The sequence below is a fragment of the Thermobia domestica genome, chromosome 5 (assembly GCF_964235325.1).
Source record: "Thermobia domestica chromosome 5, izTheDome1.hap1.1, whole genome shotgun sequence".
Taxonomy (NCBI): Eukaryota; Metazoa; Arthropoda; class Insecta; order Zygentoma; family Lepismatidae; genus Thermobia; species Thermobia domestica.
Genome location: NC_137458.1, coordinates 8513963 through 8535457, shown reverse-complemented (window position 1 = coordinate 8535457; position 21495 = coordinate 8513963). Strand labels below are relative to the sequence as shown.

At 36.6% G+C, this 21495-nt stretch overlaps 1 protein-coding gene and 2 non-coding genes across 5 annotated transcripts in view; 2 read left to right on the top strand and 1 right to left on the bottom strand.

Annotated features, from left to right (window-relative positions):
* The window catches only part of LOC145685712 (serine/threonine-protein kinase 33-like), a 161088-nt gene that overhangs the window by 46454 nt on the left and 93139 nt on the right, over positions 1 to 21495 (bottom strand). For all 3 annotated transcript variants that reach the window (XR_014131469.1, XM_081758160.1, XM_081758161.1), the window contains exon 4: positions 16513 to 16648. Coding sequence is in view for 2 of the 3 variants with exons in the window: in XM_081758160.1 (XP_081614286.1) it covers positions 16513 to 16648 (136 nt within the window). In the remaining variant the exon portion in view is untranslated. The remainder of the gene's footprint in view (positions 1 to 16512; positions 16649 to 21495) is intronic.
* On the top strand, positions 16873 to 16956 carry TRNAL-CAG (transfer RNA leucine (anticodon CAG)). The gene has a single exon. It is a non-coding gene; the product is annotated as a tRNA-Leu (tRNA).
* Positions 18040 to 18123, top strand: TRNAL-CAG (transfer RNA leucine (anticodon CAG)). The gene has a single exon. It is a non-coding gene; the product is annotated as a tRNA-Leu (tRNA).

The following is a 21495-nucleotide window of genomic DNA, read 5'->3' as shown; positions in this document are numbered from 1 at the left end:
TCTTTCCCTTTCTTCTATCAACATGTTGGGGCACTACTTCACTTGGGATTATGGGCTCGTGAGTGATGAGCAATTCCCACAGAGAGGGATAGGCAGGGGAGGACCTGTGGAATGGCTACCGCGTTCCCCAAGACCTCACTCCATTGATTTTTTTTTTGGGGGGGGGGCTACGTGAAATCCGTTGTGTATACTACCAAGATCAGGAACATTAGCCACCTTCAACGCAGGATTATTGACGCACGTTTCAGCATTCTTACGGACAAGCGAGGCAGATTAATGGATGGCTGGTGCTCAGAAGGGACGGCACATTGAACAATTGCTGTAACATTGGTCAGTCGGCCACACATTACCCGCAGCGTTATTTCCAGGTAAGTGCAGAAAATCGGTTTAAAACTTAGCAACGGTTGCTTGTAGAGCCGAAAACATTTCACCGCTGGCTTCCTTAAAAAAAAAAAAAAAAAAAAAAAAAAAAAAGTTCAGTCTCCTATTTGATGTACCATACGATAGGGTTCCCATTTAAAAAAGTTCCCACTATTTCCAGATGGCGGCCAATGGTGTCATGTCTCAAACAATTTTCCCCTTCGTCTGTTATTATAACTTTTTCCCTTTTTTTTTCCAATTCTGAATGGTTTGGATTTTATTTGGGTGTGTCCACACTTTTGGACCAACCTGTGTATATATATTACTGAGTTCTTGGTTAGCCGAATTGTTAATACACATGACTTCGTCATGCAGGGTTCCTTATTCCCGTTGAGACCACTAAAATTATCTGATATATATTGATTTAGCATCGCGAGGCAAGTGGGGGGCTATCAAAATTGATGTACTGACCACGCATCAGCCTATTGAACAAGCGCCATATAACCTGCCATGGATCTGTATGGACTGTACAGAAAGGTAGTTCACTCTTTCCTCTATCTGTTAATAAATTTTTATCAGTTTCTCAATAGTGAGTACGCAAGAGCAGGGGCGTTATTTGGGAGAAGGGAAGGGGCAGTTCCCCTGAGAGTTTTAAAAACATACGCTTTTTAAATGAATTCTATAATATTATTCTAGAAACGTGAAACTCTTACGTCAGTGGACAATATTGTCCCCCCTTCCCGGCAAAACCTGAAATGATGCTACTAGGCTGGAGCCTAGCGCCACATGTTTGACTCTCTCATATTTCATTAGGCTACTTAAATGTTAATAAATTGATAATGTGCTAGAAATGTCTTATCTAGGCGTTTCTGTATTACGCCTTCCTCTTTGCGTATAAATGTGCATTCAACAATGCGATTTTGTGTAACCGTGACCGAATACTGAGTCCACTGTTGACAACAATATGGTCATTGTTAATTTACAAAATAAAGACTACATTTCTTGAAGGGAGAGGGTCCTGAAGTATAGCTTTGGGCGTCAGAGTGTATTGATTCGTCCTGTATATAGTCAGCTTTTGGGTTCAAACGCTATATTTCTGACCCTTTCAAGCCAGTATACAGGATGTTTCAAAACAACACCGACAACGCTTGAGAGGTGATTCCTGACACCAAAATAAGACGAAAAGAATAGACCAACCTGGGTGTACAAATGCTTCCTTTCGAAGTTATAGGCTGCCGAAAACATGAAAAAATGAACTTTAAAGGTCCATATCTCCAAAACTATGGGACCTACCGTAGTCGGGTCAAAACTTTACTTAGGAATGAATATGTGCTCTATCCAAAAATGCATGTTTCAGAATCCTAAGGTACTCACGCAACAATTTTTGTACAGGCAGTTTGGTTATGGGCATATAATCTCTCAAGTACTCACTAACTACCTCTATAAAAATTGTTGCGGAAGTACTGCAGGATTCTGAGCCATGTATCTTTGGATAGATCACATATTAGTTTCTAAATAAAGTCTTGGCCCGACTACAGTAGGCCCCACAGTTTTGGAGCTATGGGCTTTTAAATTTCATTTTTTCATGTTTTCGGCAGTCTATAATTCCGAAGGGAAGCATTTGTGCACCCAGGTTGGTCTATACTTTTCGTCTTATTTTGGTGTAATGGGGCGTTTACACTTAGTCGATTTGCGTTCGATCCAGTTGAATTGACGTCACTTTCAACTTAATCGACCGTGTAAACGGGACTTCAACTTAATCGCTTGTTGATCGAAGGCGACTAATCGACTGGCAACTGAATTAAAAGACGTTCTATTTTCTGTGGTTGAAATAATTGAACACATCCATCAATCTGATTCGGCCTAGTTGCTTCGATTTAGTGGCAAATGCAGCGAGTCGATTTAGTCGTGCGACTAAATCGACTAAGTGTAAACGCCCCATAAGGAATCACCTTCCAAACGTTGTCGCTGTTGTTTTGAAGCACCCTGTATGTGCAGACCTCTATACCGTATAGTACTTTGCTGTATGTGGGTAGGACTCGAAATTTCAGGTGTGAATCCAGTAGCCAGGTCAGTGAAACTGGTCGTCACTTTTCCTTGTACAGATGTGCTTCATGCAAATGCTAGTTTTCAAACTAAAATATTAAATCATCAATGGCGACCTAGTGATCGACAATTTCCACTTGACGACCGTTTTTTGGCCTTAAATTAGCTAGACACCAGGCCTATATTTCTTGTTACTAAGGAGTGTTGCAAAAGGAGTGTTACAAAAAAAAAAAAAAAGTGTTACAAGAAATGTGTCACACTGTTTTCGGAACACATCAAAATAAGAAAAATGTTTATGTGGACCTATGCTCAAAGATGGATAGTTTCGGAGGTATAGGCTGCCGAAAACGTGAAATAAGTGAACTTTAAAAGGTCATAGCTCTACTACTACGGGACCTATCATAGTCGGGTCAAGACATCACTGAGGAACTAGTTAGCCTATGGCAACTATACAAATATCCATGTTTAAGAATGCTCCAATACTTGCATACCAATTTTTAGACATGTAGGTGGAGCAGGGCCGGATTTAGCATTTTGGCGCCCCTAGGCCCAATAATTTTTTCCGCCCCTAGTCTGGTTAAAGTTACTTTCCTAAAAACCTTTATTAAAAAATTATATCAGGCCTATATGTTAATTGCTTAAACACCACTCCACTATGCAATTTTATCATTGCAAGTTTTTGGAGGAATTTACTTGGTTCTGGGCTTAACAAAATACCGTTAATGTATTAACAAAAGATTGGTGAATAATTTTGGTTTTGTTCAATTTAGCCATTTGGGCAAATAAATAAAAAAAAAAACTCTGTAATACATTATAAAATAGTTTTAATCTCAGAAACACAGCTTACATTTTTTTTCTCTCGGCCATGCGCCTCCTGGGAGCTTGCGCCCATAGGCCCGGGCCTATTGGGAAATCCGGCCCTGAGGTGAAGAGTGATCTAGTACTCCCAAACAGCCTCTCTAAAAACGATATAGCAGTGGAACTATGGATCTTTAATTATTTTATTATTATTATTATTATTATTATTATTATTATTATTATTATTATTATTATTATTATTATTATTATTATTATTATTATTATTATTATTATTATTTACGTTTTCGGCACCCTACGAAAGTATGCACTTCCGAGCACAGGTTCATATGAACTTTTTTTGTTCTTTCATGTGAGGAATCAATTCCCAAAATATTGTGACAATATTTTATAACATCTTCTGTGAGAGAGAGAGAAAGAGAGAGAAATGATTGTGTATTACCCTCCTTAATAAGTTTCTGGCTACGCCACTGGAGCCAGCCCCGTCTAATTCACCCGTTCTACTTTCTCCTTTCCTACTTCTATAAATCGTATAGAGCGCTTCGTTCCAATCACCATTGCGTTTTTCTTTCTAATATTTATTTTCAACACAGCTTCTTCGCGATCATGTTAATTTTCTGTTTAGATTCTGCAACAAGAACATCATCTGCAAACCGTATTCTACACATCTAATCCTACTACTACTACTACCGAAACACTTGTCCCATATACCTCTTCTAGACAGATCAATACCACTGGTAAGAGGCAATATCCCTCTAAAATTCCCTTCATAACTGCACTCTCCTCTGTAAATTCTTCGCCTGTTCTAACACTAACTTCAGTTCGTGAATTTTGTGACTCAGACTCATCTTTAGAACTCGGGGCCGCGGTGGCTCAGTGGTAGTGCCGGTGGCAATAGCCGAGTGATCTCGGGCGTTCGGTTTCGGATCATGAGGCGCAATCCACTGGAGGTTCGAATCCCTCTGAAGAGCAAGGTCGGAATTTTAACTGTCCTGGATGTGTATGTGTTCGTGTCCCTGTCGAATATGGTAAAGGTCAAAGAGGCCTTGTATACGAGGAAACTCGGGTTGCTCAGGAAACAGGTAGATCTTTAAAAAAAAAAAGAAAGAAAGAAAGAAAGAAAAAAAGAAAGAAAGAAAGAAAGAAAGAAAGAAAGAAAGAAAGAAAGTGGTAGAGCGTTTACCTCTGATGCTTGGGGTCCCGGGTTCGATCCCAGCCCCGCCAACTGAACTTTGTGATGGAGAAACATCGTGTGCGTGGGTTTCCTCGGGGTTCTCCCGTTTCCTTCCACTTTCTTCATTCCACCATTTCATTCATTACTCATCATCACCGTCTCCTTTAGCCTAACCGGTATAACCATGGGACGTAAAACTCAAAGATTTCATTTCATTTTCTTCTTCTTTAGAACTCACATCAATAATTACCATCCAGAGGCCAAAAAAGTCTTTTTTCTAAATCAATAAATATAACACACGTTTTCATCCCTTTTTCTATAAACCTACCACACAAGCCAAACAGTGGTGGCTTGTGTGGCCTTGTACCCTTACTCTTCCTACACCCAGTTTGTTCCACTTCCTCAGTTGTTCATTACTATTACTATTATATTGCTCGTCAAAGACTAGTTCACTTCATTCTGGGGATAGATTTTCATTTTCCATACAACTTTCTGCTGAGCATTCAAAGTACTCTGCTTTTTAATTCGTATAAGGCTAATTGTTGAGTAGTTCTTACACCTTCTGCGTTCAATAATAATAATAATAATAATAATAATAATAATAATAATAATAATAATAATAATAATAATAATAATAATAATAATAATAATAATAATAGCAACCTTGCTTTTAGAACAAACCATTGTTTCGTGCTATTCCAAATAAAAGTAGCCAAGTTTTTATGGTGTTTCGAAATCATAAAAGGCCTTCTCACGTTTGAAAAAGGGGGAAAAAGCAACAGGTTGCACGGAATGAAGGACAGGCTTCTTGAATATACAAGAATATATAATAGCATCGTTGCTAATGGTAGCTGAAAACATTGGTTTGTCCGGACGTTTGCATGTCTGTGAGCAGTTAACCAGTATCCTGAAGGGGGAACACCTGGCATTTTTCAGATACAATCTTCAGCGAACGTGAATGCTCACATGTTTCACACAACCAAAGATTGGCACGTGATATCCAAAAGAACAAGTTGTAAATTAAATAATGCCAAACTGTTAGGAACATTCAATTATACAGCTATCTCCTCATTTTGGACGGATCGAGATTTGATACATACATTTACCAAGTTCTTTTTTTTTTTTTAATTATCTTTACTATAAAGTAGTCTAGAATGTATTTAGTCTTTGGTGCAAGGGATAGCGTTAATGTTCCAAATTTCAAGGTATATGAGTCGCAGTGGGTCAAGCAAAACGTCATTTGACAACTAGCAGTTGAAACTAGTAGTAGAGGGCCTGAACAGCTCTTAACCAAGTTTGATTTAGTGATTCGATAGCACGAGCTGAGTGTCCTAAAGGGTAGCAGGTCTCGACCCGACATAGCATTGAGGAATAATCACCGAAAACGGGATCCTCATAGACTTATCCCTTTTAGGATTTCCACTTTTTGATGTAAATTTTAGACTTTCGGTCAAACAGCTACTGCTTCCGTACTGTTTATCGTAATATCATGGTTCATACCTCTTTTTTTTTTAAATTTTATTTATTTATTTTCTTTACAGCAACTTTTCCAACGGTACCACTCGCTTGTCCGTATTATACATCAGAAACGGGAAAATTGGAAAAAACTGGAAGTTTTTACGAAAAAAATCAAAACTTTTACGCCTCTCTGGTCCGGGCCTGGGTTTTCGTAGGGATCTGAAAATCACTTGAAAAGTACGTAGTTATATACACAATGCGTATACAAAATTTCAATCTTATATGTCGAAAACAAAGAACGAAAGCAATTTTTGAAAATCTGAAGGTGATCCATTATATATATATATAATTCTAAAAATTTCCTACAACATTACTATTTACCGTAGGATAATGGTTCATACCTCATTCTCTTTAGAATAAAGCAACCTCTCAAAGGATACCGTTCGCATGCCCATATCATGCACCAGAAACCGGAAATCCGGGAATTTTTCCAAAAAATCCTCTTTTCGAAAAATTTGAGCCCCTCTGGCCCGGGCCAAGGTTGACGTAGACATGCCAAAATCACCTGAGAAATTCTTAGAGATATACACAATGCGTGTACTGAATTTGAATCTGATGTCTTGAAAACTAAGGAGAATTTTTCGAAATTTGGCCGGTCAAAAATATATAGATACAATGAAACTTCTCAATAACGGACACTAATGGGACATGAATTTTTGTCCGTTACAGAGAGGTTACAAAAATTTAATTTCTCACAATGGTAACTGAATGCAGTAATATATAGTAAATACATTATGTATGAGCGTAAATACGTAAAATTCAATATAAAAATACTCTATTTAGTACGTATTTGAATTTCTGAGAGGGATGAAAGAGAAATTCATTTCTGTTAAGTAATATTATTGCTGGGGGATGTGTTAATATATTCGTATACTGCAAGAGATAATGCGTGTATGGTAATTTTCTTAAGTACAGTACATGTTATCACTCTGTAAAAAAAAGAAAAAATCATTAATTCACATACCACCTATACTAAAAGGAAAAAGCTTAAATAAGAGCATGTAATATTATTATTAAATACTGAAAATGTGGACAACAAACTCACCAACTATGATTTTCTTGGAAAAAATCTACGAAATTGTCGGGAAAGATGCAAGGCCCAGAGAAAAAAGGACTAAATTTGTTAGAGAAGAGAAGATCTTTCGCATAGAATTCTTGGCCATACGACTGACCCTGCATGAGTGTTATTGCTTATTGAAGATTTTCTAGGATTTCCACCAGAAAGCAGTTTATTGCGGGCAGGAAAAAAGAAGAATTTCGAGTTTAGCTTGAAGCTGTTCTGTTCGATGGTTCACCAGATCTAAACTCATGATAGATACGCTTGTGGGGAAAATACTTTTTTGTCTATTGTAATATATCACAGAACCGAGAATAATTCCTGTCCGTTATGAAGAGGTTATTGAAACGTTTGGGGGAAAAAAGGACTGTCCGCGTCGTATCTGAGAGTGTCCATAAAAGGGAGGGTTTTGGTCCGTAAGAGAACATATATTTTTGCCGGGCAACATTACTATTTAGCCTAGGATCATGGTTCATATATCATTTTCTTCAGTATAACGAGCTCTTTCCAACGGTACCACTCACATGTTCGTATCATACACCTGAACCGGAAAAACGGAACATTTTTCTTTAAAAAAAAATCACTCCCTCCCAACATTTGCGCCCCTTGGGCCCGGGTTTACGTAGAGATCTGAAAAAAAAAGGAAAAAAAGAAAGAAAGAAATACTCAAACGTGCACACAATCCAAACGCAAAATTTCAATTGGATATCTTGAAAACGAAGGACGTGAAAAATTTTTGAAATTTACCTTAAGAAAAAAAAGAATGTCACGCCTCTCCGCCCCACTTGGTGCCGCGCCGCGAAGTTGACCAACCGGTTCCAAAACGCATCTAGGGTGTTCTTCGGCTCATGAATGACTTGACCAATAATAATAATAATAATAATAATAATAATAATAATAATAATAATAATAACGGGTTCAATATATGTTATATGAGTTTCATAAGCGTTTAATACAACCCTTCGTTGTGGTAACTTGTTACCATATATCCTAAAAGAGCCAACCTTGGAAAAACATTTGCCGCGCGAATTCTCACTGTACATAGAAAATACAATTTTCAGCATTAGAAATCGGGCGAAGCCCTTTTCGTTTTGTTCTGCTAACACAATTTTTGAAAGCAAATTCCATGAATAATCAATAAAGGTCAATAGTTTCGCTCTAAATTTGCAATTATTGCATACCAAGTTCAAATTATTCATTCACTTCAATTTCAGGGAGGGGCCACGGCCTTCCTTGTAGATACCCGTGCATAGTGGATATTATATGTTAGCTCGCATGCCTTCAGTGCTCGCGGTTCTACTTTCGATTCCCGTGGGATATGAACTTCGGTCTAGAAGCTAAAAAAAATTGAGAATGTAACTGAGCACGTATTCACCGAACTAACAGCTGTCTAATGAGCATAATAGAATTACATTGTAGGTTAATTTCTAATGCAGAAGTTGAATTTATAAGAACATTGCTGGAAATTTCTATTTTTAAAAAAAATAGACTGGAGGAGTAATCATAAAGCTGGGTGTTGCAATTAAGTTGCCCAATTGTCGAAAATACCTCAATACTAAGTTCGTAGCACCGGGGAAAGTCCCGAATTTGCAAATCGATTTAATGTATTATCTTGATAATATAGAACAGAGCTGGATTAACCCATCTGGAGTCTCGGGGCTAGAAAAGAAATGTGGCCCCTGCTGACTTCGCCTAACACATTTCTGTGAAAGTCCAATAGGAAAGTTAAGGGAATATGTTTCATATTTTTGGTCATATTTTATTTTATGATGATGATTGTATCTTCATGATTCTTTTTAGATAGCCAGTTGAGATTTTCATCAGAGTGGAGTCCAGGGGTGTAACTACTATGGCACAAAACCCCACAATGCGGGGGGGCGATATTTCCAAGGGGGGCTTTCACCCTAGCCTCCTAATAGGTCGAATCAACATGCTTTTACATTTTTGTATTAGTCGACAATGTTTTTCCACCTTCCTTTTTTTTCTATCTTTGGGAGGTTTGATATGTAGGTCAAGCATCGCGAATGTGTAGGTCACAGTAACTCCCAGGATCACATTGCATGATACACTATTTATGATCAGTGGAAACATATTAAGTGTTTTAATGAGGAAGCCGAGAAACAACTAAGGTACGAAGCCAATTTGTAGTGTCAGATTCTAGAGAGGCTGATTAATATTACTCTGATGCTAGCAAAAAAAATCCCTAGCGCTCAGGGGACACAAGGAGGACATAAGTGGAAGTTACTGTGGGTGGAAGTTACTGTGGAAATTTTTTATCTCAGGATCAGCTACTTGCTAAATGTGATCCTATCATGAAACAATTTAATAAATTATATATATAACAAAGTGGTTTCCATTTATGAATATTTAGCCCTAGTAGTTGCATGCATTTTACTCATTATTCACACATATAGGGAAGTATGGTTATTTATTATGTTATCTATAATTCCACGAAAAAGTATTGTTAAGGCGGGGGCCCTAGGTATTCTCTTGCGGAGGGCCCATAAAACGTAGTTACGCCATTGGTGGAGGCTTCTGTCTACCTGGAGTCCCGGGACTATAGCCCCCTAAGCCCCTCCCTTAATCCGGCCCTGATATAGAGGGAAACTTGCTATCGCATTCCCGGATTCTTTTGAAAGCAATAAAAACGGGTAATCCTACCATGGCAGGATCAATACTTTTTTTTTTTAAGTATAGGGTTAATATGTACGAATCAACGTCCTCAAGAAGGAGGGAAGTCCTGGTTCCTACCTGGAAGCAGGGGCGGATTCAGGACCGACTTCTGGGGGAGGCGGTGGGTTGTAATACTACTACTTAGAGCTACTCTTAAGAGCTCCAAACTCTGGTATGGGTTTTATTTATATATAAAATTAAAAAAAAATGTTTTCCCTTTTGGGGGAGGGGTCAATCGCCCCGATCGCCCCCCTAGATCCGCCACTCCCTGGAAGGAATATAATAATTTGAATTATGCTTTCGGCCCCAAGCAATATTTTCTAATTTTAATTATTCAATAATTTCTATATACTTTTACGTTTCCAATTTATGTTGTAAAAATACCTGTTATTAAGCCTGCCATACGTCCCGTAAAAAACGAGACAATCCCGATTTTGGACCCGTGTGTCCCGCGTTCCCGTAAATTTAGTCGGGACAGGCAAATGTCCCGTATTTTAATTCCGTCCTATTTCTGCTCTCAATATTAGCTTATCGAAAAGTGAAAAATAAAAAAAAAAAAAAAGTTTGACACTGGCTCGGAACCCTGTTAGTAATGAATGAATAATAAAACTGTGATATGTAATAGTTTGGAGCGAGTTATCACTAGGCTCCGGATTCTTAGGTTCGAACCTATTTTATTCCTGTACAGTGAATGCAAAAAATTCGTGTTTTCTTTACATTTCAAGTTGCTATAAGTAGAACTATATTAGTTTTATAGGACCTAAAATGTCCTAATTGGGGGGTTAGGACCTAAAAAAATCCTAAATTAGCTGTTAGAACCTATAACGCCTAAATGATTCTTTATAGTTATTTTTAACTTAAAAAATACTGTACAATGCAGATAATTTTGAAAGCATTGTTCAGGTCATCGATTCGCTCGACGAGATTGAAGCCGCTTCAATCACGTCTGCAAAAAGAGCACTGAAGTCACAGTTTGCTGCACAACAACTAAGTTACATTAAAGCCAACTTTTCTCATCTGCCTCAAGCCATCACTGAATTGGAGAAGAAGTCTCTTCCACTAACAGAAGCTCTTCAAATTCTTCAAGAAGTGAAAGAGAAAAAAGTACCTGGGGAAGTTGGAACAAAAATTGCGGACAAGTTGGAGGCGGTTTTGAAACGCAGTCCTGATTTCACACAGATACAACTAGTGGGCCAAATTCTTCGTGGAGACAATGTCCAATAGACTCGCAGCGCAGAGGAGAATTGTAGTGTGCCGGCAGTCAAGGGAATCTGCAATCTTTGATAAAGTGTTCGAGCGGAGCTATTGTTGACAGCCTACAATACAAGCGAAGTGCACATTTTCTTCCAATTTGAAGGAGAAGTACCCTTTTCTGAAAGCAACGAAGTTGAACTAGCAAGTTGACGGACAATTTGAAAACTTGGACACTCTTCAACACCAAAAAACAAGCAAACATAAGATGGTTTCGAGTGCTTCTACATCTACAAGCACAGGGAAGATGAATGATTTTTTCCTCCAGCAACGCATTAGGCAAGTTAAGAGAAATTATAAATAATAGACTAGGGGTGCATGATTGCGCTTTAGTTTAGGGCTAGGAAATGTATAAATTCGGTTCTGACAATTACATACGACGCAAGGAGAAAAATCAGCAAAGTTTTCAGCAGATTAAGCTGAGAAACGCAATTTTGGTAAATACACCCATATAAATAAATACTGCTAAACGCTCGAAGTATATTGAAGGTAGATTGTATTACTGATTTAAATGAAACGAGATTAGTTGTATATTGTTTTCCCGTAAAGCATTTTTATAAGACGTCATCTTGAGTTTTTAATGCGATTCTTTTGTAGTTGCATTGTAAATACCTTCACTTTCTACAAATAATTGCAGGGAACCAAGAAATAAAAGTAACTGTAGCTCAGGGAACTTCCATTTATCATACTGTTGTTTATAACCAGAGCTACAGTTCATTAGATTGTATTGGAAAGTTGCGAGAGGGTAATGGAAGGTGTTCCGTATTCTCTTGAAAAAATATGGCAGGCTTACGCTGTTATATGATACTAAGTGCTCAGGAATATAGCAAAGCATTTGTTGGGAGGAAGGTCAGGGACGAACGCAAGAATTTATTTCGGGAGGAGTCCAAACACAATTTCAGGCTAAATTATATTAAACATTGTAAAATTGTCCCTAAAATTAGACTAGATTTACAAAAAGTCCGGATTTCGGGGTGGGGGTAAGGACCCCCAGGACCCACCCCCTGTGTGGGGTCCACCGGGTCCAGATACTTCCCAAATTTCATGATTCAACATATATTTGTACTCTTTTTAAATAAAACTCCACTTTTTTTTTTTTTTTTGGAAAGAAATGATTGATGTAGCAATTTGAGTGAAATCTGAATTTACATTTCATCTATAGACCCTACTTTTTATTTTCTTATTAAAACAATCTAGTTTTATATTTTTTTCTGAGAATATAGATGGCACCTCTTCACAATTGCTTATCGTCTTTTCAGGTGTAGAATAACATCGATTTAATACTAAACAAACATGGTGTTTTTGTAGTATTGGACCCCCTTCGAAAATTTGAACCTCTCTCAACAAAAACTTCCTGGTTTGCGCCTGGGATTTGCGGTTTTGCTCAAATTATGCCGTGAATACCAATGCTATCATAGAAATCAGACCCCTGGGGTACTCCTTTCAATGTTCTTTGTCCTTTCTTACTCCGAGCTGAGCATTATATGCCATAAATATTTTTTTTATAAAAATAACAAAACTTTGCTCCTTCCTGTGAAAAATCTTGTGGATGCCTATGGCTCAGTGGCGTCAATTTTTGTATGACTTTGGGAAGGGGCGTTCTGATAAGTCTGCTTCGGTATCAGATATCGTCTAGAAGAAATGAATAGGTTTTAATATAAATACAGGCGCCTTTGCCATGTATGTAGCGTCCTGTTTTACCCAGCAGTCCCGTTCTTGTATTTTTAAGCTGTGTGCAGCTTTGATTTAAACCTAACGGGAAGGGAGAAAGTCACAATACATAATTAAAATTAGTAGAAATAATTTAAACATGTTATTAACCCTTCGTCACCGGCTGGTGTTCATTTGTTCTTTATTTATTTATTTTTCTCATCAGGTGGTGGGAGTTGAACCTCTTACTGTTATGGTGCTGCCAAAATGTCTTGAACCATGGCAAAAATGTGAACTAAAGCTCGTACCCTCGACACGCCCACGCATTGAGCCAATAAAGGTTCAGCTGCTGCTAAGCGAGAGAGCCTTGCAGCTGTCTACGCCAAAGAGAATGGAATTCTTTAAGCCGATAGCAGCGCTTTTAACGGAAGACTAGGTATCAAGTCAATGTGGTATATCTATAGTACCTTTCTCTCCCGCAACCTGCTTCAATACGTCATGTGTTTGTCAGTTAGTTTCTCATTATCGTTGCGACTGGAAGTCAGTATACGGTCTCTACTTGGCCATATGTCTATTTGGTCATAATTCTAGTTCGAACATTCATAGGTTCTGTGGAACGAACATTTAAAATATTTCTCTATAGATGTTCATAAGAATGTATATCATAAGAGGAAATAGTAAAAATATTAGTTTCATTGTAATTATTTTGTATATTCTACCATTATCCAAAATTTGATGTTTTTCTGTGTATATTTCATTTACGGCTCAAAAAGTAATTTTACGGTAAAAATTTAAATGATCATAGTTGTATATTGATAAAGGTGATGGAAATACAGTATAATAGCTTTAATAACGAGAAAGAATTCATGGGAGAACGAAAGAAAAAAAAAAAAAGGTTTCTAAGATCAGGCGTACTAAAGATGTTCCAGAAATTCACCACACTTTCGAAGGGTTAAGTAGGGTCTACATTTTATACTATATGTATACGAACAAGGGCGGATTAAGACTTTTGGAGCCCTATGTTACGAATAATTCCTATGATACGTTTGAATTATCGGTTTCATACAGGCCCGCAACCATCCACAGAGGTTTGGGCGGGCATGGATATGTTAGGGGGGCCAAGTCATTAAAAATTCTCTTGCACATATCTAAATTGTGTTTTTTGTGTAGAGGTCTGAACGGGCCAGCCCCCTAGTCCCCCTCTAGTTGCGGGCCTGGTTTCATACATACACTTATGTATGGGAACAATTATCAACAATTTCCGAATCAGGCACAAACACATCCCATTTGCTCTTTTTTTTTTTTTTTTTTTTTTTTGTCACTGTTTTCATGCAGAAGATGCGTGTTTCTTGCGTAAACAGTCTTTAAACATGTAATGTCTGTAAATGTGGGAAGTACATTTACAGACAACACTGTATTAGGAAATAAGGGTAATATAAAATCCTGCATTACTACACGAAATAATGATCTTAATGCTATTATTGATTGAAGATAATAATGCTGATGCTGTATTCGAAGACATCAATAATTAGAAACGATTTAATTTTACATAAGGCTAAGATATCGAATATCGACACATGAATACAACGAATTACTCGGAATTCTCTTTCGATAAACTAAGATTGCAATTGTACGTTTCAAAATTAATGGGAAAACATTTCATCATCATGCTTTTCGCGTGTTAAGTAATTTTTACCGACATGTTGTTAGGGAATGACTTTTTGGTATCTCAGAGAGCCCAAATTGATTTGAATAAGCACGTTTTATTGTTAAGGAGATTTGGAAAACCTCCTAGATTTGCTCTAAGTAATGACAGAGATATTTCAAAAGAACTGTCACTACAAGTTAAGTGTCTTCATCCCGGCGAAATTAAAATTCCGCTAATTTTACAGTAATTATGTGATATCTTCAAATAGATAAAAGATAATCGAAATGTGGAACAAGAGCGCCCTAGACAATATTATTTTACATGAGATATCGTTCTCACGACTCACTTATCTGCTTTCGATTTCAAGCCATTTTGAAAATCGACATTTATTTTCGCGTTTCTAAACGGCTGAAAACGGAAAGCAACTAGGTGAATTGTGATAACGGCACCTCACGCAAAATAATATTGTCTAGGGCGCTCTTGTTCCATATTTTAATTATCTTTATCTATTTGAAGATATCACATAATTACTGTAAAATTAACGGTATTTTAATTTCGCCGGGATGAGGACACTTAACAATTTTGTTTCTAATAGAGGCCTAAAATAGTTCACCCCCTCACAAAATAAGTATCGTGAAGACGCGAACGGGAAAAAAAATTAGCATGGGTCTTAAGCCTATAATATAATACGTTGATTGCTATATTTTAGTATTAAGGAGAGGGATTTTTGGGGGCCTCGGAGACTGGGCTCCATTGGCTCCGCCCTTAATCCGCTCTTGTATAGGCCTATGAAGTATACACGACTAAAGCACATTTTAACCACAATGTTAAGAGTTGAATGTTTGTCGAGATCTGAACCACCACAGTACTAGAAAGGGGCCATCGCTTACGGACAGATAACGTCAGAAAATATTTAGGAGGAAGGAAGACATGCCATGAACAGTGACGACACTAAAGACGGGCGGGCGCCTCCGGAGACTAACCTTACCCCCCGATATGATGTATTATAACGTAAGTCAAGTGATAGTGTGATACGTAACTATCATTTTCCATACACAAAAAATAGCTGTCCGGTCCCCCCCCCCGGAAAGTGTCTCTGCCGCTCCGCGTGGCCCCCTTCCTCAAGTAAAGCTGTCGTCGTGATTGGCCAAAGGCCATGAAATAGACGGGGGTAAATAATGTAAATAATGTGAACAATACAGAAATGTAATTTTTAACATTATTATTTTTGTTGTGAAATGCATTAAAAATTTAATATTGTTTTACAATCAAAGTTTCATGAAAAGAGCGGGGGACGGGGTGTAAAATCACTTTTGACAAGTACACCTCTTTAAAGTTTAAACACGTCGACTACTTTAGTCAACACACTTTTCAAAAGCAGACTTATGTCTATGCTCTTTATTTTTCGCTCTTCAAACAGCACATTCATCATTCACCGATTACGTAGCTGTTAAATATTGCTGTTTTTAGAACTTTTTCCCTTCTTAATAAGCTACTACGTATACCAAAACAGATACTGCTTCTGAAGAAACTTTTCTTTTTTACAATTGAAATAATGCTATAATTTGTATAACAATTACTTTTCTTAATGGATATATATACACACAATGGTTCAACTAATAGTAGAAGTGGTATAAACATTTATACGGTGCATGACATGAAGGGGGGAGGGGTGAATCAGGAAAAACTCAAAATGCATGAATGAATGTAATATTGTAAATTTCTTGATGCATATTTCATACGTTTATGATAACGTTACATTTTATTTTCGGCTAACACGTTATATTTTATTCAGTCTGATTATAAATAGGCTTAAATAAGAGACAAAATATTATTCCCTTCTATCCACTTTGAAAACCTGATTTGATCTCTGTAGTGATCAATAATTCTTTTTACGATAATAAGCGGGGAAAAGGAGGACATATATTGGCATTTAATTCTCAATTAAAAGCATTATTCCATAATGACATTTTAACAGTGTAGATAAGCATTTTATTATATTGTGTATTTAATAGCAAAGGGCATAATTCAATTCTAAAAGTAAACATACAGATATTTAAAGTGAAAAAAAAAAAAAAAAGTTGCAAGAAAATTTTCGCTCAAAACGTAGTTACTGCATTTCACATTTTTGGGATAAGTCAAAACTATCATAAGAAATCACTGTACCGTATATTAAGCTTATGTTAATTTTTTCTGAAAGCTTATCAGCGAGGTATTACATGCAATTGATTATCCTGCAATATAATGTCTCTAGCAACTTCACAACCTCTCCCTTCCCCCCGCAGCCAACAGGTTATTTATTGAATGAGCTTTACTTACCATGTCTATGCAAGTAAGCAACTGCACTGGCCAAGCTATGCATAACGCGTTTGGTTTCATTTTCTGCAAATATCTTCTTCTCTTTAAACACATCTGCAAGAACACCATCACACAATTCAAAGACCAGATATTTCTTCTGAAAATATGAAAGAGAAAAGAGAAACCTGGTTAGAGGCTAGTGGGAACATGATCAAGGCAAAGTACAGCAAGGACATAGGAGAGCCCTGGTCGAGATTAGCGTTCTATGCTTTTACTGTGTGGCTGTGCTGTGCAGCCATGTGACGAACTACATGAGCCTCCCTTCACCCCCTGCACGAGCAGTCCAATACTCTAGCGGCAGATAGGTACGTGCACAAGCAAGTCAGGATGGCCGAGCGGTCCAAGGCGCTGCGTTCAGGTCGCAGTCCGGTCTTCCGGGCGTGGGTTCGAATCCCACTCCTGACAAGCTAATTTTTTACAACACTTATTTGCTAAATACAATCATTCTTCGTATGAAATATCTTATGTTCATCATATACGTATTCCAATGCAGAGAATAAAAGTTTTTTTTTTCTTTTAAAGAAAAGTAAATATTAACTTGTCAAGCTTTGGGGATTTCAAATGAACAGGTCTTATATTCAATTCGTGGCATTCTGTGTAAATTCCTAGTTCTAATATACATTCAATACGGTTCTAGTTCCGAAAATGATACCTCCGTGAAATCCCTCCCCAAAAGAGACTAATGTTTAGTGCAACCGTTAGTGCTTCTTAGAACACCTACTCCCAACATTAGTGCTTCAATAGTTTGGACGCTAGAACCAAAAACTTGGGGGCGTGGCAACTTCACGGTTTTTTGCTCGAAGTTTTTTTGCTTCTAACCTCCAAACTATTGTAGCATTAATGTTGGGAGCTAGTGCTCTAGGAAGCACTAACAAAGCACTAACGAATGCACTAGAAGAGATCATTAGTGCTTTTGAGTTTGGCGAGAATTTGACGCAATGAATATTTCCCCATATAGCCTATATTAATCTCGTATGGAAGTTTCGTGAGACATAATTGGACATATCTACACTAATAGCGAAGTACTAACGAAACTGTTAATGTTTTCTAGAAGCACTTTCGATTGCACTAGGTTTAATCGTTAGTGCTTTCTGGGGAGGGGGGTTAACGCGAAGTTGCCTTCTCCGTTTTTTTTTTTTTTTTTTTTTTTTTTTTGCTTCTAGCGTCCAAACTATTGAAGCACTATTGGTGGGAGTTGGTCTTCTAAAACGCACTAACGATTACACTAGAAGAGATTATTAGTGCTCCTATCAGGGGGACAATTTCTCGGAGGTAAACATGATGTATTCCGGAAATTTACATTTCACTCTGAGATACCCTTCTGAAAGCAATATCCATTGTTCACGGCGTATGTTAAAGAAGCAAGATCTGTTATTCGTTTTGTAAATAAGTGACTAATAAAAGTAGGAAAATAATTGAATTTGAATTAAACATGGCAATTAGTATTAGTTGTATTCAAGTGAAAAAGAAAGAAGTTAATAAGAGTAAGTCAGGATGGCCGAGCGGTCCAAGGCGCTGCGTTCAGGTCGCAGTCCGGTCTTCCGGGCGTGGGTTCGAATCCCACTCCTGACAACTCATGTTTTTGTACTGAAATCCATTATCTTTGTCTGGAAAACTAGAATATGATAACTCAATATCAAATTGCACTTGGATTTTTGTAACCTGGTCATTTAGTTATACAGTAGAATATAATACGTTTACACCTAGAACAAAGTTCAATTTAATTAATACAGTTAACAAGTTGAATCCATATTTACTATTAAGGCTGTTGCTACCTCTTCGCTGAGTCGAGTTTTCCCCTATCTAATAACATTGGAACTTTTTTCGTGTTTTTCTCAGCAAGCAATGAACAAATCCTTATAAAAATTTGCATAGAGTCAGGTCGATAATAAAGGATTTGTTATATGAGCTTATAATTTTACTAAAAGCCTCCAATTAAGTTATTCATTCCCCTCTTTTTTTCATGTGAAGATTTGCAACAGTGCGATCTCTGCTTCTCCCTGTTTGTATTAGCAGCGTGAGGGTAATTCGGGCTAGCCATTTAAAACAGGTTTTTAAACTTTGTCCATATCACATCTGTGGAATGAAATTTTCTAGCCCTCTCGTCCTTTTCGAGGACAGATTTATGGCACTGAGAAGGAGGGGGCGCTCTTTATTTTCTTTGCTAAACCTATTGCTTTTAGTATATTCGTCTAGTCTCATTCGGAGTTCTTGTGGTTACTTTCAAACATAGCAAGATGCCTCTTGCGTCTCATGTATTTCAGTCTTATACCTGGTGATTGGTTATACAAATATAAATTACCAGACGATTGTGATAGCAGATAAATTTCCTGTGTGGGGGCCGCGGTAGCTCAGTGGTAGAGCGTTCATCTCAGTTGCATGGGGTCCTTGGTTTGATTCCAGCTCGCGCTAAGTAAACTTTGTGGTGGACAAACATCGTGTGCATGGGTTTTCTCGGGGTTCTCCTGTTTTCTCCCACTTTCTTCATTCCACCATTTCATTCATTACTTATCATCACTGTCTCCTTTAGCCTAACCGGAATAACTGTGGGACGTAAAACTTACAGATTTCATTTTATTTTCAAATTTCCTGTGTGAAATAATAATAATAATAATAATAATAATAATAATAATAATAATAATAATAATAATAATTATTATTATTATTATTATTATTATTATTATTATTATTATTATTATTATTATTATTATTATTATTATTATTATTATTATTATTATTATTATAGGAAATTCTTGGCACAAGAGATTGTAACGAGCAAGGAATATCAGTGCGGCTTGGCACTAGTAATTTAGTTAAAATTTGTGGTCACCACATCGGTTTCTCCTTGCCGGTGTTTCCTTGACCAGAGACTGGCCGCGCTGCCGACACCAGTGGGGTTTTCACATTGAAAACACCAGCGCTCTTTGACTTTTGTAACCTCACGGAAACAGGTAAACCAGTGGAGATAGCATTTTGGAATAATTATATATATGTATATGCAGACCCGTATTCAGAAGGACCTAGGGGTTTGTCCCCCTAAATTTTCGCTGGCCTCCCTAAACTTTTCACGGTAGGCTTGCAAATGAATTATAATATGGTGATAAACTATGATATGGTTGGATCGGGCTCCCCTAACTTCAGCCGCCCCCCTACATTTTTGGGCTGGCTACCGGCCTCTGTATATGTATTTGAAACTGTGAATAGTAGTATAGAATGTTGATGCTAAATAATAATAATTTCATGTTTACCACATTCGAAGGAAATTTAGAAATAAACTTTTTTGTTACACAAATGTGTTCTTAGCGTGAATGCTGTCGAATTCTATTCCTAATGATGACAGATTTTTCGGTGTTGTTTCAGTATCGTGAGGCAACTGGGAAACTGAAGAACTGACCACACATTACCCTTCTAACAGAGCACATTTGTAGGAAAAGTGAAGTGTAATATCAGGGATTCTTTTACTAAACAGAAAAACATATATACATAATGAAATATGTAGTGTTAATGTAGATACAAACGTCATTTTCTTGGTTACGTCTTTTCTTGGTTATTACTTTACGAAATATGAATAGGGACTTATTTCTTGGTAACAGGGAATAGGGACTTATTAGTGTTACCTGCTAATAATAACCTTGTAACTTACGCATTCCAAATAAGAAATATTTATTTCCCAGATGGTGAACGCAAAATTTCATCTATAGCTACAACATTATATATATATATATATATATATATATATATATATATATATATATATATATATATATATATATATATATAGTACAACACATATTTACAGAATAATTTTAATTTTATGCATTATTTTTTCATGCTTCATTTTAAAATATAGGGGCTTCTTTTGTTGAGGTACACCAATTTGTCATTGTCATACATATTAAACTAAAGCATTACCGTATGAGTATAAAAATATGTGATGGAATACTTCGTTACATCAAGCCACAACATTATGTAAATGAAGTTATTAAAAATAATAAACAAGCAGTATAATCAAAATGCTAAATATCACTGAAGCACTATTCACAATTTAAATATCTATGAGCATACTCCAAAATCCCTGGCAAGTTTCTACATTGAAAAAAAAGTAAACAAAATTCACAAGGCCACGCTAAACATAAATACAGGAAAAGTTAAATAAAAAAAAATGTTATCAGTAAAATTTCTACTCTTCCCCTCCAAAATTATGTCTCAAATCAAGTAAGTAACTTGCTTAAATTATACTGGTCTACGACTTTTTAATTTTGTTGATAAGTGGTCAAAGTTACACTCGAAGTATTGACTTCAATCAATACAAATAAATCAAACAAACACTAATATTTCACATTTATTTATACAATGAGTATCATAGTTTTTTTAAAAAACAATTTTCATTTCATGTGTAAATTTTAAAGAAATAATTCGGTTTCAAATGTTACTTTCACGAAAAAAAAAAAAAAGAGAAAGAAAATATACTATGGTAAATTAAAGTGAGATTACAGTGTTACGTTAGTTCAAATAAGATGTTAACGAAATTTTGCGGACAACTCTCGAAACTTATCTGAGAAGCAACTTTAAAAATTGACAAAAGTTATAGATATACTTCATGAGTGAGTAAAGAAAGAATACAAATGTAGATTAAAAAGAGATCTTTTTCAAAAATCTGCAGTTAACAGGAATATAGTTAACAAATCTAAAAGATTCTATAAAATAGATTTAAACAAATCTTCAATCAGATCAATTGATTCCCTAAATTTTCTTTGTATCACCTTACATATAAATATAGAAAATATATAAAAACAAGAATTTTAGGAATAATCCAAAAAAATGGATCAAAAGATAGCGATCTTGGCTAAGAATTTTAAAAATGATCCAAAAAGTGCATAAAAAGAGTTCGATCTTGCCAAATAAGTAGTTTTTGGATCAGGGGCCACAAAAGTTAGCAACGGT